This window comes from Ruditapes philippinarum, unplaced genomic scaffold (genome assembly GCF_026571515.1).
Source record: "Ruditapes philippinarum isolate M1 unplaced genomic scaffold, ASM2657151v2 ctg12620_1_1_1_1, whole genome shotgun sequence".
In the NCBI taxonomy this organism is placed as follows: domain Eukaryota; kingdom Metazoa; phylum Mollusca; class Bivalvia; order Venerida; family Veneridae; genus Ruditapes; species Ruditapes philippinarum.
In genome coordinates this window covers 45,012-68,909 of record NW_026856362.1, presented here as the reverse complement: position 1 = coordinate 68,909, position 23,898 = coordinate 45,012, and the positions used below count along the sequence as shown (strand labels likewise).

The window sequence follows — 23,898 nt, the reverse complement described above, 5'->3', positions numbered from 1 at the left end:
CGCAGTCTGATCAGGATCCATGCTGTTCGCTTACAAACCCTATAACAAGTAGAGAAACTGATAGCGAACAACATGGATCCTGATCAGACTGCGCGGATGCGCAGGCTGGTCTGGATCAATGCTGGTCGCAAACGCACTATGTTGGTTTTGTCGTGACGCGGCTCAAATCTTTTATAATCGCTGAATGGATATGGCAAATGATTATCATTGTTTGGAATCTGAAACAGGAAACCAGTTATTAAAACTCTTTTAAGAACAAAAATAACAGCATCTTACTGGTCTAACAGTAAACAGTAAAAATAGTTTGTCTTCCACAATGGTTATAGTAACGCAGTAGAAATATAGATGTAAATACTGAAAAATATGCCATTAATCGCTCATAATTTGTAAAATATAACTCGAATCGTGAAACGTTTTACTTTGCCTTACATCTTAGTGCATTTTTCTTAAGTTTGATATTATTGAAATATTTTGACTCATCTGGAGGCATGTAGCTTTAAAATGTACATGAACAAGGAATAGTGCATACCTTCTCGCTCCAGCAGTTTTCTTTATTGGTCATGTATAAATGTTGCTAAAAATAGAAAAATCGATTTACGCCTAGTGTTAAGATCTAGCACACTGTATGGCATGTAATGTTTAAGGACATTTAACGAACGATTTGGAATTTTTTGAATACCAAGGTAATATAATTTTCAACTATTATATAAGTTTTTAAAAATGTAAATACAAATATATACTAAAGAATACAAACTGATGAAACTTGATTGAAGTATGCCATAATTCTGATTTGTACGATATATTTTATACATTATGCATTTACAGTACAGGTACAGTACAGTACGCTATATCAGACATTGCTGGCCGAATCTATAATTTGATTTTCGTAATCTATAGATTGTATACAAAGTATACGGTCAATGAACAAAAAACATGTATAATAATAAACATTCAGGTGTTAGCAGAAGTGTTTTCTACATTGATATACACGTACATCATTCTATAACTCGGCAGTATTTTTGTGTTGAGGTACTATTATACGTGCATTTTTTATGTAAATCAAGTATGTTATATAAGCACCTGTACTCTTGACACACTTTAAAGCATTTTCAAAATTGAAGTTAATGTACGGGTTACTTTTAGGGTATACGTGTACTTCTTTAGTTTTGCCTTTTTCAAAATAAACCCTTCCATTACTTAATTTATATTTCCTGTAACGAACAGCTGTGGCGTTGATTTTATGGTTCAGTTTTAAAATGAATTGAGTGTTGTATGGTCAGGTGACTTTAAATTTACCATTTTTAAGTTTATTTAAGAAACTATTATATCCAACAGCTAATACCTATGCCTCTAAAATACATGGCCTTATCCACTGAGCTACCCATTATGATATGATTTAGTCACGGATTATGCAATTTGCTGGACTATTAACAGTAAATCACAATTCGTAAATAAAATAGAATCGGATTTTCAAATTCGCGCTATGCAAAATTGACAGGTCAATAAGTTTATATTATTATAGAAGAATATGGCGAGATTTTGTTTGTTTGAGATGTATTTCATGTATAAACACAGGTTTATACGTTTCGTTATTTCAAGATTCTGATTTTTTTTTTATATACCAATTACATATCCAATGTGTGACATAAACTAATTTCACATTAATTTTGCCATTTTTGTTTCTAAATATTCTATATGATATTTTACCATGATCTCTTCATTAGAATCAATATCAGTCGCATTTATATTGTTATATACTGTCCTAGGACAAGTATGCTTCTTTAAAAAGAAGCATGCGAGAGGTCCTTTTGCTGCTGTGGAAAATGTGTTTAATTCGAAAATATTTGGGGATATTTTGCATAACAGACACAATGAATGTTTATAAATTAGAATTATTAAACAAAATATAATTTATTATATATATTGCAATGAAAGTTTGTTTCACATTTCATCTTTTTTATTGTTTTAAAAGATTATATGCCGGAGAAATGTACTTTTTTCTTGGCGCATTAGGGATACTTTTTCTACAAATTTTTTTTGTAAAATTACTTAATGTAAATTAAATGATATATACCATTTACATATGTATTTTAAATTCAGTTACCTTTGTAGAAAAATTATATATATATTAAAAGTATTTTCAAAATAAATGTTTCTTGTAAAGTTCAATAAGCAAATTTTCGGTCACTGTTTTGTAAAATATAAGGAAGCATTTCCTCTACATTTTCCAAAACGAGTATAAAGTATGTTAATCAAACAAGTTTACATAAAAAATGTTGATATCATTTGATTGCAATAAACAGTAAATACTGTTATATACTGTTATACTGTTATATACTGTTTATTGGAATAAACAGTATATAAAGCTGCATGCCTCCAACCACAATATTAAAAGAAAATCAAACTTGAGATAAAATGTGTGCCATTTGCGCCAAAAAATCTCCTTTTGCGTTATTTAGATATAACGGTTAAATACACGGTTCACTCGGTCATATAATATGTTTGTTTGTTTCATTGTACGCCTTTTCCCAACAGTATTTTAGTCATATAGGCGGGTAGTTTCCTAACCATCGTTCCTGGAGAGTTACACCAGTACTAGACAACCTTTCTTCGCGCTAAACTAAAAAAAAGCATCTCCCGGGGATCGAACCCACGCCAGAGAGTTTACTGGATTACAAGTTATCGACTCTAACCCCTCGACCACGGAGGCGGTATATATTGTGCATGGTGATATTGTACATAGCTATAATGTTCACTGTAACTATTTATCAGAACATGAAATAGTAAAACGTTATTCAGAAAACAATACGGTAATCGATTTATACAGTTACGGAATGAAGCATCCATGCACGTAGTGTTAAATAACGTAAATGATATTTTCCGATTTTTCTATGTACCGATTTGTTCACTTCGATGTTAATTTTTCGTTTAAGTAAAGCCGTGTTTTGAAACGGGGCATGCGCAAAACAATTTTTGTAGACTGCTCCTAATGATTTTACGCTTAAAATGAGATTCATTCACTGCAATCAGATACGCAAAAATGGATGCCGCCAGCAATCAGTCTGAACACTATGGAGAGGTCTGATGACCTCTCCAATGATAACTTGAGCCTTTGTTTACATAACAAAGACCAATAACTATGCGAAAAATAGGTAAGGCAGATCAATCCCATAACCTATAAAGATGAAAATAAAACTGCCTGTTACCACATATCTTGTTAGCGCAGTAGGTAGAGCAAACGTGTCAGGAATGTTACCCCTACGAGCAGAAGTTCGACTATAGGAAAGACACATTTTTTTTATACCTCAGAACAGTCAATTGTTCAGAAAACAAGTTTGACCGGTTTTTGTTTCACTTTTCATATACATGCATGAATATGATCGAATATTTTTTCACACTGCGATCAAAATATAAAAAAAGAAAAATATAAATAAAAAAATGAGTATATACTATAAAATATATATTATAAGAATAAACAAAAAGGAAAACGAAATAAAAAAATAATAATGATAAAAAAACAGTGCAAGAAGAAAAATTGTGGTTATGAAATGGCACTACGTGGGGTTCGAACCTATGAGTACAAAATACTAAAAGTACAAAATACTTAAAGTTACGATAACTTCGATCAACCGGCTGAGCTATAACGGTAATACACCAACGATACTGTCAGAATAATGCTTTATAGTATATGTAAGTGTTTACTTTTACAATATCGGATAATAATCCAGATTACCCCGTTTGTGGACTTTCCCATGCACCGTTAAGTCCAAATTATCATCCTAGGACAATAGCTAGGTCAAGCACTAAATCAACATGTTATATTATTATATACTATCGCTGTGCCGGATTTTAACCCACCGTATATCATCGATAACTGCTATTTTGTTTGTTTAATTGACTTTTGAAACCATTCATTGCGAACAATTAAGTAAATAAATTTGATATTGGGATAAATTACATCATGATATTTGTTCCACTTTCAGTTTTTAATGCATTTTAATTTTTTAAATACCCTTTCATCAAATTTCAAAATCTATCGAGACATATGAGCCGCGTCATGATAAAACCAACACAGTGCGTTTGCGACCAGCATGGATCCAGACCAGCCTACGCATCCGCGCAGTCTGATCAGGATCCATGCTGTTCGCTTTCAGTTTCTCTACTTGTAGCGAACAGCATGGATCCTGATCAGACTGCGCAGATGCGCAGGCTGGTCTGGATCCATGCTGGTCGCAAACCCACTATGTTGGTTTTGTCATGACGCGGCTCAATTATACAATATGCAAATACCTTTTACTTCCGATTACGCAATCATATATTGCAAACTTATATAGTCTGATTTTATTGACCAATTATGAATACATTATAGCACTCATTTTAATATTCGATCATACTTCGCTTCTGTCCGTGTAGCTACGAGAATTAAAATGGAGACTATAACTAATGTGTCACACTGGTTAAATGTTTATAGTTATAAATTTAAATTTCAATTTCAATTTATTTTCAATAACACTCAGTTTGTATAATATACATAACATGAGCAAATCAAATATGTAAACATATAAAAGAAATAGGTCACTGTGATTCCTTCACAAAACAAAAAAATAGGTATATAACATAGAGGACAACAATATTGATTTATGTTTGTAAGCTGAGAAAATATAGTTTTTAGTTTTCGTTAAACAAAAATAAATAAATGTTTAGCACCGTTTGATAAAAAAGAAAAAGATCTAATTCGTCGTCACATCTGCAATAGCACAGTCGGTAGAGTGGTTGCTATGATAGATCTGTGGTTCGATCCCTACTGTTGCCATTATTTGAAATCTTCTGATTTTTTTTATATCACAGTTTTAATAGTTTCTATTGACCATACAATATGCCAGTCTAATGCAGAAGTCATGTCATATAATTTCAAAGTGAACAAATAACTGCAATGCTCCTATTGGCTGTGCTCATATGAGTAGTATAGGGGTCTCTTTAACGCCACGATTGCGCATGCGCGGCGCCATATTGGATTCTATTTTTAGAATGACATCATCGTTCTATATTTAGAAATTCATTTTTAATCTCCCGGAAGTATACGGAGCTGACTCGTATACACGATTTAGGGCTTGAATCGCGGACATTGAAGGTCAGGTCCTCGGCCCTAGACGGGGAGATAACATTTAAAATGAAAATTATACACATGTATCCATAAAAAATATGAATAAAATGACTTACCTTTTAATTAGGACATTTTGTATTAAAATAATAGTCTGTATTATTTATATAACATTATTAATAAAAATAGTCTTAAAAACTTAATTCAATATTAATATATTATTTCAAATGTGTTTTTCTATAAACATTCCAAATAAAAGAAAATGCGTTAGTAATAAGATATAATTGAAAACTGACTGACTAATTGACTCTTTATAATACAATGAATAAGACAATTAATTAATTTAAATGTGTTCATCATAAAGTTTTTTAACATATAACAAAATATATGAAATTAATTTTCAATTTAATTCGATATTATGAGTCAGTCAAATAATGTTTCTATATAAGATAATAATAAGGACTTTTACTGTAAAATAATTTAATAAATATTTACGTAAAATACATACATACGATGTTGACTTTTCGGCGTTCCGCAACGAAATGACTCTTTCACGTTTTTTTTGCATTCCTTAATATGCATGACCGGTTTTAGTGACCTCATTAGCTAATTTAAAAACGGACAAAAGGCTATTCAGGTGTCAAAATTAATCCATTCAGAATGTCAACAATGTCTGGCGTATGTTGATTTAAGAGCAGATGTGCGGACAATGGTCCATTCAACTGTTAAAATTAATCCCTTTAAAGTTGCCACGCTGTTTGGCTTGTGTTTATTTAGGGACGAATATTTTAACAATGGTCTATTCAAGTGCCAAGCCTAACTTGTTTACATTATTTGGCTTGTGTTTGTTTAAGGACGGAAACTTTAACAAAGGTTCATTTAACTGTCAAAATTAATCCCTTTAAAGTCGCCGCGATGTTTGGCGTCTTGTTTATTTAGGGACGAATACTTTAACAATGGTCTATTCATATGTCAAAATTAATCCCTTTACAGTCTTCGCGCTGTTTGGCGTTTGTTTATATAAACCCGAATGCGGTATAATGGACATTGATTTTATCAATAGTGTACTTTTTAAGGGTCCCGGTCAGCGAAATGTTTACTTAATGCAAACAGACTGCTGAAATAAGGATTAAAATTTGTAGAAAATGTTGCAACTTATAGAATTATGACATATACCTAATACTGTTTTTTTTTTTTAGTCTACAAAATGCTGTTTTTTACAATTAGAATGAAATTTCATTCCCTTGCGTATATTTTTTTGAGAAATTTCATTCAAAGAAATTAAGCTACAAAACCGGTTTTTTCCTCTTTAGGGCAACCGTTTACGATATGATTTTTCAATTTTTCACTACCAATTGAAAGAACATTTTAATACCTTTCATTTACAACCCCCATTTTCGATTCGATTTTTAGCCGTTCTCGAGTTATGGCCCTTTAGCGATTTTTAAACCAATTTTTAAAAGTCCATAAAACCGTTAGAGTTATATGCCGTTTTGAAAGATCTCTGCGAGTAGATACAGAAAATGTATTATTATATGAATCTATCTCTTTCCGTTTTTGAGATAGGAGAGTTTGAATATGGCAAACAAAATCACTCATGCGGAAAAACACGCATAACTTTTTCGTTTATGAACGAAACATAGTCGTGTTTGGTATCAAATTGAAGGTCTTGACGAGTACATTTTAGTCACGCGATCAAACCGAATGTCAAGTCACTCGTGCGTGAAATTCATTTTTTTCTCCCCAACCAACGGACCGATCTTATTAATACCTGTATCGAACGAAAGGTATTACTCACTAGATTCAGAAAATGTATAATTTTGTATCGCTGACTCGGATAGGACCCGATAAATGAAGTAAAATCACTCAAGCGTAAAATGTGGATTTACGCCTTTATTAGTCAATATAACCCGGTCATGTTTGGTATCGTACGAAATGTTTTAAGGCGCTCTTTATGAATACGGACTAAAATCGAAATAAAAATCACTATTAAATCTTTTATTATTTTTCATTGAAAATACTGTACTCGAAATATAAACTCAACTTACTGCGTTAATGATGTTTACTCTATGACATCCAATCACCAAATGACCGAAGTCACCAGTGCGATACATTATACGCATGCGCTGTTCTAAATTTAGAAATGACATTGTCCAATTTAACAGCAGTTTCTCTTTTCTTACGGACTAAATGTAACCAATCAGATAGAAGGATTACTTGACCAATGATTTTGATCACGTGACTATAAATGACATAAATAGATGAATAACGTCATGCCAAAAAATAGCAGCCAATCAGATTTTAATACGTGTGTATATAAATGAATACTTATTAGCGTATTGGCATAAGCAAGATGAACGCCACTGACTGTACATCCTTCAACCAAACATGGAATATTACGAAAGTAGACTTAAGACGTCGATACGTATCCAAAACAATTACTCCCGAATAAGTACGAACTGGCAAGCGCGGGATTATACTACAGTGGGAAATCAGACTTGTGCGAGTGTTTCAGATGTCACATAAAATTAAGCGCCTGGGATAGATCGGACATTGCATTGAGAGAACATCACAAGTGGTCACCCAATTGCGAATATATTAAAATAGTAGGCGCTCCTCAACAAAAACCGCCCCCAATAGGCGGATTTGGTGCGTTTGTATCAACAACTAGGTCAACACCTTGCGGTTTTGGAGGATTTGGTGGTTTAAGTTCAACGGTATCTACTGTATCAAATTAGACGAAAAAAAAAAATGTTGACATTCATTTGTATAACCATAACATTGATAGTGTACTACTGTATCGTAACATATCTTTTGTGTTTGTTTGTAAGAATATGTTTATCTGCGTATATTTTATCAATAAACATGTATGACTAGAAACAGGATTTGTCATCTATTAATCTCCTGCTCCTTCACCACCACCAATTAATCTCCTGCTCCTTTACCACCACCACCAACCACAACCACCACCGCCGCCGCCGCCGCCGCCGCCGCCGCCGCCGCCGCCGCCACCACCACCACCACCACCACCACTAACAACAACAACACTTCACTTCAACGTAAGAAGGGCGACTAACCAGTATAAGAACGAATACTTCAGTGTACTTTTGTGTCTTTTTTTTATAATGAATCAATGTCCAATTTGTCAACAACTTTTCTCAATGAACCAACACACTCTATAGATAAAGATTGGAAGTACTTATCAGAACGGGATATGTACATGGACACCACAAAGATAGGCATTGAAGGTGGTCAATTACACTGACCATACATCATAAATAACAAGGCAATATATGTATTCATATCTTTTATTTTGATATACATGTATTCTCATGCGAAAAATAAAAAACAAAACATGTCAATTTTTATTTTATGAACATACAACATTCTGAAACAATAATTATGGTGTTATGAGTAATGATGCATTTTGTCTAGTAGCTTTAGTTATTGGATTTCTTCCAATTTCATCATTTTAGACACTATAAGGTAATCATTGAGCTTTTTTCGTTGTGGATTAAATTTTTTGGCAATGTTTTTCATTGATTTTCCTCCATATCGTTTGATGACGTAGTACGCGCAATAAAGTCCACACACGTTAGACGAAGACTGTTGTAGCTGCCCATTATACATAAGGTATTTCTTGTTTAGTATCTTCTCAAATCCAACCTGATAGCTTTGCGGGCAATTTCCCATCGAGTCGAAAAATTCGTAAGGGCCTTTCGTGGGAAAATAAAAAGCCACCCAATGTTTTCCCGGGCCATTGCTCGTATCCGTATTGGAAATTACGAATCTTCCTTTTTGTTTGCGAATTTTATCAGCCGCACACACTGTCATTGGATATCCTCGCAATATATTTTCTAACTGATAATTGTTCATTTTAGTAAGTCAAGTGACTCCAGTCATTGTCCGTTCGGCGCTTCTTACGCTCCGGTATACTGGAATCTTTGTTCCATTTAACTTCCGATTTTGCAATTTCAATCGCTTGGGCCACTGGGCTAACCAAATTAACTGAGGGACGCTGTGTATTTTTTAGCTCCTCTTCCGCTAATTTTAGCTTTTCCTCGGTGGCTTTGAGTTTCGCTTCTAGTGTTTCGACTCTTTTACGCAAATGGCCGCTACCTACAATGTAACGGCCTTTATGATCGGCTTTAACGTACCCGTCCCCCAAGTCCTTGAAATGTTGATACCATTTATCTGGATCATCTTTATAAGGGACCCATTTCATTTGTTCATAATCGTATACTTCTATGGAACCCATTGTAACGTTGTAAACTTAAGACTGGCGATCCTTCTTACGCATTTTCAACCTCATCGTTTTTATCGTTCTCATGATTAGAAATGTTAATGTCGTGACTGGGCCATAGAACCTCAAACAAATCTTTTCTTAGTTTAATGGCTTGTCGAATAGATTCCTTAAAATTCATGCCGTGTTGATGTCTAAGTTTCCTCGCGGACTGGAAAATTTGCTTTTGAGTAGGGTCCTTTTGCAATACATAAAAGTCAATAAGAAATTGTGCATAATTTTGTCTCAACATTTTTCTTAAATGCGGCAACACATCATTTGCAGTTCGAGAAAGAGCATCATCGAAAGAGTACTCTTGATCTATGTAACTGTTTAGTCGTTCCTTAAATTGTTCCGAATGAGCCTGTCTGAGGGGCTTTTGAAATCTTCGATCCCATATGTCATGACGTGCACGTTCTTCTTCTATTTCCTCTTTTATGCGCTTACCAGGAGGTCCCGTAATGAAAGACTTTCTTTTCATTCCAATTTTTTCGTTTTCTGACTCATTTTCCTCCTCTTCTTCCTCATAATCATTATCAACATCATCATTTAAAGTATTGTCAGACAAGTTTGATTCTCCACTAAACTCATTTTCGGAATCATACGCATGCTGTCTTTTCCTAGCTTGACTTTCAAAAATGTTTTCGCGTAAACGGTCATGTTCTTGAGTAGAGGATTTCAAGTCTACCACTAGATAACCGTGAGGTCTTGATGTTGCTCGTTCGAAGCGTTTCATAAAGATGTTATAGGAGGAAGGATATATTCTTCTCGCTAACGTAGCCACCTGCTGTCTGTCAATGGGGTTATTGAACAATACTAGGTACTGCGTATTCAACGCGATATCTCTGCAGGCTTTTCCTTGAGGAAATAAATTTTGAGTTAGATACACGATAGATATGTTCCTGTGGTGACTGCCTTTGGTAAAAAGATCGGCGATTCTCTGGTCACATTTTGCCTCTGTCATCAAATCGTCAAAAACGATCAAGTTCCTTTTACGCCCGTCAATATACTTTGGACTATTCAAGTAGTCGGGAATGCCATGTACAAATTCTATCCCGGGTATTCTACGCTGAAGTTCGTCGTATAGAATTTGCCATTGACCGTAACACCAAATGATGCGCTCCAGTGGTGGACTAACTATATCGGATAAAAGCAATGTTTTTGTCCATTCGGTTTTCCCGCTTCCGCTTGGCCCGGAGACGACCATCGAAAACGGATGCTGAAACGTCATCTTTTCTGACCCAGGGGTTATTTGTGATGATGAATGCTTATCTCTTACAATTTCGTCAGTCTCGTGCAGGTTACGATGATGTCTCAACATGACGTCGCGTCTTGAGAAAAGTTGTTGACAAATTGGACATTGATTCATTATAAAAAAAAGACACAAAAGTACACTGAAGTATTCGTTCTTATACTGGTTAGTCGCCCTTCTTACGTTGAAGTGAAGTGTTGTTGTTGTTAGTGGTGGTGGTGGTGGTGGCGGCGGCGGCGGCGGCGGCGGCGGCGGCGGCGGCGGTGGTGGTTGTGGTTGGTGGTGGTGGTAAAGGAGCAGGAGATTAATGGTGGTGGTGAAGGAGCAGGAGATTAATAGATGACAAATCCTGTTTCTAGTCATACATGTTTATTGATAAAATATACGCAGATAAACATATTCTTACAAACAAACACAAAAGATATGTTACGATACAGTAGTACACTATCAATGTTATGGTTATACAAATGAATGTCAACATTTTTTTTTTCGTCTAATTTGATACAGTAGATACCGTTGAACTTAAACCACCAAATCCTCCAAAACCGCAAGGTGTTGACCTAGTTGTTGATACAAACGCACCAAATCCGCCTATTGGGGGCGGTTTTTGTTGAGGAGCGCCTACTATTTTAATATATTCGCAATTGGGTGACCACTTGTGATGTTCTCTCAATGCAATGTCCGATCTATCCCAGGCGCTTAATTTTATGTGACATCTGAAACACTTGCACAAGTCTGATTTCCCACTGTAGTATAATCCCGCGCTTGCCAGTTCGTACTTATTCGGGAGTAATTGTTTTGGATACGTATCGAACGTCTTAAGTCTACTTTCGTAATATTCCATGTTTTGGTTGAAGGATGTACAGTTAGTGGCGTTCATCTTGCTTATGCCAATACGCTAATAAGTTTTCATTTATATACACACGTATTAAAATCTGATTGGCTGCTATTTTTGGCATGACGTTATTCATCTATTTATGTTATTTATAGTCACGTGATCAAAATCATTGGTCAAGTAATCCTTCTATCTGATTGGTTACATTTAGTCCGTAAGAAAAGAGAAACTGCTGTTAAATTGGACAATGTCATTTCTAAATTAGATCAGCGCATGCGTATAATGTATCGCACTGGTGACTTCGGTCATTTGGTGATTGGACGTCATAGAGTAAACATCATTAACGCAGTAAGTTGAGTTTATATTTCGAGTACAGTATTTTCAATGAAGAATGATTAAAAGATTTAATAGTGATTTTTATTTCGATTTTAGTCCGTATTTATAAAGAGCGCCTTAAAACATTTCGTACGATACCAAACATGACCGGGTTATATTGACTAATAAAGGCGTAAATCCACATTTTACGCTTGAGTGATTTTACTTCATTTATCGGGTCCTATCCGAGTCAGCGATACAAAATTATACATTTTCTGAATCTAGTGAGTAATACCTTTCGTTCGATACAGGTATTAATAAGATCGGTCCGTTGGTTGGGGAGAAAAAAATGAATTTCACGCACGAGTGACTTGACATTCGGTTTGATCGCGTGACTAAAATGTACTCGTCAAGACCTTCAATTTGATACCAAACACGACTATGTTTCGTTCATAAACGAAAAAGTTATGCGTGTTTTTCCGCATGAGTGATTTTGTTTGCCATATTCAAACTCTCCTATCTCAAAAACGGTAAGAGATAAATCCATATAATAATACATTTTCTGTATCTACTCGCAGAGATCTTTTCAAACGGCATATAAATCTTACGGTTTTATGGACTTTTAAAATTGGTTTAAAAATCGCTAATTGGTCATAACTCGAAAACGGCTAAAAATCGAATCGAAAATGGAGGGTGTAAATGAAAGGTATTAAAATGTTCTTTCAATTGGTAGTGAAAAATTAAAAAATCATATCGTAAACGGTTGCCCTAAAGAGGAAAAAACCGGTTTGTAGCTTAATTTCTTTGAATGAAATTTCTCAAAAATATACGCAAGGGAATGAAATTTCATTCTAATTGTAATAAACAGCATTTTGTAGACTAAAAAGCAAAACAGTATTAGGTATAAGTCATAATTCTATAAGTTGCAACATTTTCTACAAATTTTAATCCTTTTTTCAGCAGTCTGTTTGCATTAAGTAAACATTTCGCTGACCGGGACCCTTAAAAAGTACACTATTGATAAAATCAATGTCCATTATACCTCATTCGGGTTTATATAAACAAACGCCAAACAGCGCAGGAACTTTAAAAGGATTAATTTTGACATATGAATAGACCATTGTTAAAGTATTCGTCCCTAAATAAACAAGACGCCAAACATCGCGGCGACTTTAAAGGGATTAATTTTGACAGTTAAATGAACCTTTGTTAAAGTTTCCGTCCTTAAACAAACACAAGCCAAATAATGTAAACAAGTTAGGCTTGGCACTTGAATAGACCATTGTTAAAATATTCGTCCCTAAATAAACACAAGCCAAACAGCGTGGCAACTTTAAAGGGATTAATTTTAACAGTTGAATGGACCATTGTCCGCACATCTGCTCTTAAATCAACATACGCCAGACATTGTTGACATTCTGAATGGATTAATTTTGACACCTGAATAGCCTTTTGTCCGTTTTTAAATTAGCTAATGAGGTCACTAAAACCGGTCATGCATATTAAGGAATGCAAAAAAACTTGAAAGAGTCATTTCGTTGCGGAACGCCGAAAAGTCAACATCGTATGTATGTATTTTACGTAAATATTTATTAAATTATTTTACAGTAAAAGTCCTTATTATTATCTTATATAGAAACATTATTTGACTGACTCATAATATCGAATTAAATTGAAAATTAATTTCATATATTTTGTTATATGTTAAAAAACTTTATGATGAACACATTTAAATTAATTAATTGTCTTATTCATTGTATTATAAAGAGTCAATTAGTCAGTCAGTTTTCAATTATATCTTATTACTAACGCATTTTCTTTATTTGGAATGTTTATAGAAAAACACATTTGAAATAATATATTAATATTGAATTAAGTTTTTAAGACTATTTTTATTAATAATGTTATATAAATAATACAGACTATTATTTTAATACAAAATGTCCTAATTAAAAGGTAAGTCATTTTATTCATATTTTTTATGGATACATGTGTATAATTTTCATTTTAAATGTTATCTCCCCGTCTAGGGCCGAGGACCTGACCTTCAATGTCCGCGATTCAAGCCCTAAATCGTGTATACGAGTCAGCTCCGTATACTTCCGGGAGATTAAAAATGAATTTCTAAATATAGAACGATGATGTCATTCTAAAAATAGAATCCAATATGGCGCCGCGCATGCGCAATCGTGGCGTTAAAGAGACCCCTATACTACTCATATGTATGTACTTTGAATAGGAAACATATTTATTTATCAAATTTTATATTTGTAATGGTGATATATAACTATTTTAAATTGTTTTCAGTGTATTTGGTAAATAATACATCGTAATGTTGTCGGAGTCGGCACTATACCCGGCTGCACCAGTTATTGCGCAACCCGGAAGCACTCTTAGTCCGGCTCCTGGTTCCGTTCCGGAAAATGGGGTTTCAGTTCGTTTGTTGCAAGACACGCCAGCTGACGCGGAGTTCGCCGGCAGATTAAACGTCGAAGGTTTTCGCGGTAAATTTGCGCATAATATAACAGAAAGAAAGTATGTATATTTTCTAATGTTTATTTTCTACCTTAGATTGATTGATATGAAAATCCTTTAGTCAATACATAGATTTAAAGGGACCCTACTTAGGATTTTTGACATTACATGATTGAAAATATTACTTAAAGACTTGTGTATCATTAAATGTTGGTCTGGACTTGTATGCGAAAATTAAAAACATTCATTTACTCCGTTTTTGCCAGAATAATGTTTGTTTATTGTTCAAAATGACCCAAAAATAAAAAGCGTCAATTGCTTTTTAACTCAAATCAGATTAAGTATAGCATTAAAATAATATTTTACATTCAATTCTGATGATCTATTACATGCTGATGATCTATTACATGTTTTTCTTTTTGCATATTTTTTTTCTGTTGTCACAGTTTATCTATGTTAACAATTCAAATCGTATGTTTCTTGGTTTTTCGACATTACTAGAGTTCTTAGTATTAGCCTTTAGTGTCGCTTTGAGACTGTTACGAACTAAGTACAATTTTCAATAAGTGATTCCGATAATAAATGTTTGTTTGCCTCTACTAAAAGGTCGGGACTCTACCACAATCGGTACGTCTGGGCTATTAAGACTGACGGAAAAGTCCGAAAAGTTGCGATTAGGCTCTACCATACGTCATCCCTAGAAAACTAAACGTAACGGTTTGACCGCAAGTACTGCATGTAGCTCTAGTAGTCCTTGTATTGCACGGACAACATCGATGACATTATATTTTATTCTTAAGTTTCTAATGTTTTACAAAATATTTAAAATATACCATCAAGATTAATGTATTTTTTAATACTTGTTTACTTAAACCTATACTATAATTATTCAAATTGCTAGACTGCCAATAGCTGTAAAACACATGACAGCACAACACAGGGGCCAAAACCCGGCGTTTTACAACCGGACTTTCGTAGCTGAACTTTATGGAACACCTGTCGGTTTACTGCAGTTGAAATTCAAGGGTGACAAGGAAATAGAGTGAGTGTTCTGAACACGGTATATACGTATATGTTTGTCTGTTTGATTTGGTTTTACGTCACATCGAGACAGTATAGGTCATATGACAACGTTCCATCTAAAGTGGTGAAGGAAGACTTCAAGTACCACTCCTTGCATTATTTCAGGCACGAACGGGCAACTGAATAGAAATACCGACGTTCCAACAGCTAGCTGGATAGCTTCCTCACATGAAAGAATCCAGAGTCCTATCGGGTTTCGAACCCACAGCGGAGTGGGGCAAGAGATAAACGTCTATATAATATATAATAAGTATAAAAACAATCGTTTAATATACTTTTACTTTTGTATTTCCACACAGAAAAGATGACCATATCTCGGAACTTGGATGCTGGCATGGTTGTAGGTATGTCTTTTTGAAGTGGCGTGGTAATTCTCTTTTTTAACAACGTGTCTATATCACATGAACCAATATCGAAATGTAAAAGTTCAACAAAACTGATATAATAGTTTACAAAATGTTATTTGCAATTGATAAATAAAAATGAAAATTTGAAGCATTCTTTGCTTCTAAAGCTTTTAAAAAAATATTATTGTTATTTGTTGTTGAAATGTTAACGTTTTCGTAGCCTTTCTCATACCACGACTTTGCTGTTCCTGTTTACAGCGTTTCTTACACGCGTCTTTCCATTTTTGACCCTTTCCTTTGTATTTAAATTAGAATGTAGAACAACAACAAACAAACCACAAAAACACACAAAATAAAACAACGACAATAATTGGTGTACTAGTGTTTGCTTATATATTTAAAATGCTGTAGGTGGCAATGTGTTGTTTCATGTTTTATTTGCTCTTTATAAAATGTTGTAAAGGTATTGTTGCTTTGGATCGATTATGGATGAACCTGTGAATGATCGTCTCAAATGTTATTTGGATCATATATGTGTAGACGAAATGGCTCGAGGGAAAGGTGTCGGTAAGGTTTTGATGCAGAGGGCAGAATACGAAGCGAGGTTGAGAAATTGTACCGTAAGTTAATTAACACATACATTTGATATTGTCAGCGTCAGGGTCTCTGTGTAAATAAAGTCAATGTCTGTTACTGCAATTTCTTACTCAAGGACTAAACTAAAGCTTTTATTAAATACCATGATTAAATTACTAGACAATATTCTCATTTTCATAAATATATAAATCATAGAAATTATCTTAAATAAAAAATGTTTCTGAGATTATATCATTTTCAAATTTTAGATTTTTTTGTCATGCATAGTGTGATAATTGGAAGAATGTTACCTAACTTGATACTATTCGATTCTTTACCATGACATTGTTTTTAAAAGGGGCTTTTTCACAAGTTGATGAAGGGTGAAGGGGTCCTCGTGAAAATTGTTGGGAAAATAACATGGTATTTTTGCACAGGAATTAACTGAAATTTAAGGGAAGACTGTATGACATTAAAGAAGTTAACTGGGAGAAAGCAACCAATAACGGCCCCTGCTTTAGATAGCATCCTTCCAAGAAACTTGCTTCTTTTAGTTTAAACACATTTATATGTTAAGAAAGGAACAACTTGGTCCGATAATACCTGTCATAACTGTAAGGAGCCAATGAAATTGCTACATTTTTAATGTCCAAAATCTTTTCTTACTGTTTCGCATTGTCCGATTACATAATAATTATGACAGCTGAGTAAGAACTTAAAGGAAAACGAGTAATAATGCAGAACTATGAATTTTAACTTTTATTTCACCCCTTTAATTTTTCGCAGTGCCAAAATATATTTCAAAAGTTAAGTAGTTACAAGAGATATTTCTTATTGGCTGAAAGGCTTAAGTGACTGGTTACAAACATATACATGTGTACGCATAAAGATGGAATTACCGGTACGATAAAAGTAGAAAGTTGTCTGCTCACGAGACAAACAGACAAACAAAAACATCTTTATTTTCGGTTTTGCCTATATTATAAACTGTGTATGAAGATGTACGCGTAAATAGGATTTTTCCTGGTGGCAGGTTACAGGACTTTATATACTTACTTAAGTGATTTCTCAGTGGAAAACTTGTATTTGGTACTTAGTTTGTTTGTTGTGTGTAAGGGTTATGTTTGATGTTAATTGTTTTATATGTTCATCTTGTATTATTTCCATTTATATTTTTTTGCTAACATGTGTCACCACTTTTTTCCTATTGAATTTTGATACTATTTCGGGCTATATATCTCTGCACACAAATGTTTGATTTTCCAACAAAAATAACATCTCTTTCATTATAAATCTTACAAATGAATATGAATGACAATATATCAATTCTAACTTTTAACTGCCAGGGGCTAGCTGGGTTACAGAAAAGAAAAGATGTGCTCAACTTTTTAAAGCAAAAATCATTTAGTATTTATTGTTTACAAGACACGCATTGGACAAATGCTGAGGAAAACATCTGTTTCACAGTACGCAGATGACACATCTCTTACTTTGGATGGTACAGAAAAATCTCTAAAAAATACACTTTTGGTGCTTAAATTCTATGCAAACGCCTCCGGCCTTCACATTAATATAGAAAAAACAAAAGTTATTTGGATTGGAAGCATGAAAGGAAGTAACATTGAATTTCAAATAGGAGAAAATCTGACGTGGGAAAAAGAAACTTTTACTGTTCTCGGAATTAAATACTCACTTAATCTGAAAGATATAATTAGCATTAACTATAACGATAAAATAGAAGACATAAAATCATTACTGCAACAATGGTCTAAAAGAATTTTAACCCCGTACGGTAAAATAATTGTTATTAAAACTATGGCTCTGTCGAAAATCAATCATTTGCTTATTTCTCTTCCTAATCCATCAAACAAAGTTATCAAAGAACTAGAACTCTCAAAAGAAAAAATTCTTTTTGGTAAAACTGATCCTAAGAAAACGGACGAAACATTAAATTTTATTTTTCTAATTGCAAAAAGATATATTTACACGTGTAGGTATAATAACCAAAATTTCAACATACAAACCTTTCATAAAACGTTAGTTTTCCATTATAATGTAGAAAAGTATATCCAATATTCTTCTTGTAATTGGGATTAATTCAATAGTAGGTGGTCTACCTATCAAACTCTTGTCGACGTTCCTAACTGATAAGGTTTTGAACATACTTTTACCTTACAGTACGCTCAGCGCGACTTTTTCAAAACCCGCGTGACCCCGCGGATGAGGTTTACCGCGGACGAAAATTTGCTCAGATATTGTCCGCGTGACCCCGCGGACAGAAAATATTCACCACCGCGGACATAAATCGGCGGCTGAAACCGTTTCCCCCGCGGAACGTAGCGGTAAATTTCGGAGGAACGCGGCGGTCAAACACCGGTCAACGCGGTGGAAACCTTAAATTTTAAAAATTAATTAGGCCGCTATTCCATTGGTACGCGATCCGTGACCCGCGTCTGTGATCCGTGTCCGGGGCATGTCCGTGGGTATTATTCCACAGGTACGTTTTTTCTACATACTTTTAATTGAAGTGTAGCGAACAGAGGATACTTATTTGTAGAATATGATATACTTTCATTCTAATATCAGAAACAGTTGTAACATCAAAGAATTAGGTAACAAACATTGAATACCAGTTAGGTTTTTGAAAAAATCTCTTTAGCAACCGAAGACCAGATGTTGTTGTTGTTTTTTAATCTGTCATTGGTGCATCATAAACTTATAGGTTCTCCCACACTATTATGGTGAGCTCTTTAGTATTTTCTTTCGAAATCGATAAAGTATTTGATTTCGTTCGAGGCATTTTGTAGGGATGAGACAAGTCCGTGAGTGTCCGCGTCCGTAAAAAATCGCTTATCCTGCGAAACGTCACTGATGCCGTCGCGGAAGCGGATGGTAAACGGACAAAAGGAATAGATTCAACGTATTATTTGATGAGCGAATCGGTAGCGGACGCGGATGACGGACGCGGACCACTGATCACGTACAAATGGAATAGCGGCCTTACTGTATTTAAACATCAGTATACGTACGTACTGTAACATGTACTGTACATATAACTATATGTAAAATTTGTTTGTTTGTTTTCTGTTTTGTTGTAATAAAAGTACATGTACAAATGCAGTGTATTTCTTGTTCTTCTTCTTGTTATTGTGTTGGGTAATGTATAATATGTATTCGACATCAAGATAAATCATTGTCGTCGCAACTTCATGGTAGTGAGAAACTTGAAGTCAAATAATGAAAAATTCGGCATATGACATTTATGAAAAAGATACTACAACAATTTATATGCCAGCTTTTGTTTCTTATTTAAAAACTTTGAAAACGTAACCCTCAACAATTTATTCAGGCAATATTCCAGGACGTCTCTTTCAATTGTCAGATGCGTTTTACTGTTTCTGTTTATTTGCATGTTGATCATAAAGTCTTATATTTTATTTGGAACATTAAAAGAAAGCGTTTATTTCACCAAAATATACATTAAATGATATTTTTGATTTATCTAATTACAGGTGTGAGCGTAATGTATATGTTTTGAAGTTTGTATCAACTGTTGAAGTTTATTTTCATTTTTGTTTTATTAGTTTGTTTGTTTGTCTTTTTTATTTTTTTATAGATTTTTTTTGCAGAATTTTGTTAAACTTGACGTTATACTTTTTGTTATTTTATTATGAACAGCATGTACATACATGTATATAAGGCAAACAAGCACATGGCAGTTATTTTCTAAGAACTTCCATCGACCGATTTTCAAGTTAAAAAATATTTCATTTTATTTTGTCTTAAGATACTATTGTTCATGGGAATAATAGTATTTGTAGACAACATGTAGTTTTAAGTACATACAATTGAACGTAATTGTCTTTGCTTTCTTGTATTTATTATATTAAGTTTTCATTGAAATTAATTCCGAGGATAATAATGTAATTTTATAATTTGTAAAAGGCAGCCTAATTATTATTTTTTTAATGGGTGAATTTGTGTCAAACAAATATACGGTATGTACAGTATACAAAAACTTTTTGGCAAGTGTCATGCATATTTCTCATGTCCATTTTCGACGGGGTTTTTACTGTAAAAAAACACAAACAAACAAGTATACCCGTTTTTAAAGAATATAATTGCATACAAATAAAATCTTATAGATGGTTTAAATATCTTTTTCTTTTATTTCTAAGATATGTACATGTAATTTATTTATGTCTTGTCTTGTATTCACACTCATCGACCTCTTACAGGACATGTACTGTAGCGACAGAAATCATTGAGAAATCAGCACAAATGTCCTTTTTTATACTAAGTATCATATTTATGGCTCCCATATAGTTTAACAGCAATTATACTTTGAGAACCACAAGGAATGAAAAGTAAAGATGACAGTGATAAAAGACGATTTCAGTTGTAAAAATATTGGTATGTGGACGAATAGTTTTGTGGACGTTTATAACAAAAATATTAAAAACAACAACAAAAACAGGTACAGCTGTAATTATTTTTATTTCAAATTCCGTTCAAAAAATTTAACGTTTAAGGAGACGATTGTGGTCAATTTTCAAGTCATTGTGTAAAAAAGATGACGTTAAAAAATAATAAAACGTCTAGTATTTTTGGAGGTTAATTTATACTGACCAACTGACCTTGGCGTTCCCCCGCGGGAAACGGGTGACTGATTTTATCGACGAATGAAGAACGGTCGTCAGAATTTTGTCCGCGGTGGAAACAACTGAACACCGGGGATCGCGGGGGAAATTAGGCTTTCATCGCGGACGAACCCCCGCGTTTGTCCGCGATAAAAAAAAATCGTCCGCGGTGGTATCGCGGAAAAAGCAAAACCCGCGGTGAGCGTACTGTATATTAAAACACAAGGAAATTAACTGTTAAAAAATCAGTCTTAACAAAAATGAATTATATTACCATCCAAAGTCGGAGATGTGCCATATACATATAGAGTGTTTTATTGGCCTTATCTTAAAAATAATGTAATAAATATATTTTTGGTGACACATCATATAAAAGCTTCAGGCAACTAGTATATTGTACATACTGCATTACATATTTTACACTTCAAATGTTGATAAGAGATGATATAATGTTTATATGATATAGAATCATATCTATATTAAGATTGCTGGAACTATGGCCTGTGCCACCTGTATATTTGGCTCATCGTGAAGTCGGGGGTACTCCTGACTCCCGACAACCTTTGGAGGTCGAGGGTCGGGAGTGCAACTGGCATGGCCTGGGGCGCGCGTTGTCGCAGGAAGACCATTTTGGAGCTTCTAGGCCCCATGTCATGCTCTGGTTGAGTTCAGGTCCACGATAGAGTGAACAGAGACTATCAGTTCTGGTTGATTTTAATATTATTTGAGTCTTATGTCTTATGTAAATAGAAGCTCTGAAAAACTATTATAATATAGGGAAATAAATAAGTTAACGTATTTTAGGAAATTTATGGTAGTTATCTTTCTTTATGTGACATGACTTTTTAGAAGCATAGCAATGCTAATGTATTTGGAATTATTGTCACTTTCTTTCGTTTACAAGATCTTGTTTTTTTGTATTTATACACACATTTAAGCTTCTTCAATTATTAAATATAAAGATCCTGTGATGAGAGTAGTATTTTGATCAACTATCTCGTTAGAAGACATGAAATGTGGTTTATTTTAATGGATATAATCCTTGTCTGCGATGTTTATAAATAAATAAATATACCTTCCATATATGTTAACATAATATTTTTATATAATATTTTTCTCTCTTTATTCAATAAGTATCCACGGGAAGACCTAATTTGTTTTTTCGCATACACTTTTCGTTTAGGTTATCTTGCTGGAAAACTTTTGGACGACGGGATAAAAAATTAAATAATATAAAAAAAACTGTATAAAAATGAAAGTAAAATCATCTCAAAAACCATCCGTACATAATTATTATATAATGTTATTGTAAACCATTGTTTTCCTCTAACGTTCTTTTTATTATTTTTATATTTCTCTCATCAACTTCAAAATGTATACTATAAATGTAATGCGAAAATCTTATGTCTCCTTTTATTTAATCTTAGGGTCTCCTTTTTGATCTTATAAAATGTTTAAAGATTTAATTGTATGATGTGTATTTGCATGTTATGTATGATTATATGATTGTATGTTTAGTTGATTTTTTAATAAATGAGGTTCCATATTTGTGGACCTGAAGAAAAAAAAACAAAAAAAAAAAAACAAAACATCTTTATAACAGAAAGCCGGCCGTTGTACGGTGAACGTTATAATGTATTTTTTGATAATATGTAAGAAACTACGAACAAATGTTATAACTGTTTACATTTCAGTCAATATATTTGTGGGTTTTAACTACAAATCGAGCAATCTCGCTATATGAACGGCAAGGTTACCATGAAACTAGCAGCACGAGTATGTGCGGATGTCTTGGATGTTTAATAGGCCAACCTGGGGTAAGTTATATTCCTTTTGTCAATGACTCAACTGATGCCCACTTGATTTCTTTCAAATCAGTACTGGTTAAGGATATAACATATAAATAGAATAAAAACATATTTATTTTAGCTGATTATTTGTAAATAACTCTCTATCTGCAACCCTAGGCTGACCGGTCTTGGGAAATTTGACAGGAAATTTGATTCGGTATCAGTGTTGTGTGTGGGGGGGGGGGGGGGGGGGTGCTGGAGGTGGGCTCGAACCAGTGATCCCTTTACTGAGAGAATACTACCTTAGCCAGTGGGTCACATCTTCTTAATTAACATAATTTAAGTAGAATAAGTGACTTTCAACGTATAGTTATTTGTCATAAATGTTCCCTTGAAACGCAGTACCGTTTACTGATATGTACATTGTCAAGTAACATTTTTTTAAGTCATGATTGAATTTTAATTACTACCGGTAGTTTGTTTAATACTGCTCTAATACTTGGTCATTTATTTCCGTTATGTTGTGTATCGCTTTTCTCACGGGCGGAAACCCATAGTATACATTTCGTAAACATGACATTGATATTTACCAATGATGATAAACAATCAAGATAATCCACACTGTTTAACGTTGAATTCTTGAATTCTGCTTAAGCCGGTGCTAGGGGGCATAGGGGATAGCTTGCAATTTCCAGTACCGTCGATAAACAGACTTAATCAAACTGAGCCTGCAACATTTTAAATTTTACTGTTGTGCACGTTCTTTGGGTTGCTTATTTCTCTATTTCAATGTCCTTAATATTTATGTATCATAATAGTGCTTGAGGACATGTTACACTAAACATTCGAAATCATTTTAGGTTTTGTACCATATATATCTACTTTACCTGTGTAATTATTGTTTCTTACCAGGACCATGAGGACTACATCCTAAGTGTTTTTTTGTTGTTCTTTTTGCAGAAAGTTAAAGAAATGACCAAAATGCTCTGAAAGATGCAAGTCACCTCAATTCCACGTACTGTCAAGACACAAGTGTTTGAGCCGTCATGCCATTTATTTTGCTGACAATATAGTCTATCATTGATTGCTATTCAAATGTATATATATACAACTTTATATATATTCATATATTTTGTCGTTATACAAATTTTACAGTCTGTCTTTTTGCAATATGTCATCGTTATGTTTAAGTAGAAGTTTTG

The 23,898-nt window shown here is 33.8% G+C and overlaps 1 protein-coding gene across 1 annotated transcript; it reads left to right on the top strand.

Annotated features, from left to right (window-relative positions):
* The first annotated feature begins 575 nt into the window (after positions 1–575).
* On the top strand, positions 576–23,898 carry LOC132746289 (uncharacterized). The gene is made up of 7 exons (XM_060735392.1): positions 576–683; positions 14,093–14,320; positions 15,162–15,302; positions 15,643–15,687; positions 16,154–16,310; positions 22,601–22,723; positions 23,657–23,898. Exons 2-7 carry the CDS (start codon positions 14,118–14,120, stop codon positions 23,684–23,686), a joined length of 699 nt encoding a protein of 232 aa, XP_060591375.1. The 5' UTR covers positions 576–683; positions 14,093–14,117; the 3' UTR covers positions 23,687–23,898.

Coding starts and splice junctions, on each gene's coding strand:
- LOC132746289 (XM_060735392.1), top strand. CDS start 14,118: ATGTTGTCGGAGTCGGCACTATACCCGGCTGCACCAGTTATTGCGCAA. Junction 14,321..15,161: donor CATAATATAACAGAAAGAAA/GTATGTATATTT, acceptor TCAAATTGCTAG/ACTGCCAATAGCTGTAAAAC. Junction 16,311..22,600: donor CGAGGTTGAGAAATTGTACC/GTAAGTTAATTA, acceptor TTTACATTTCAG/TCAATATATTTGTGGGTTTT.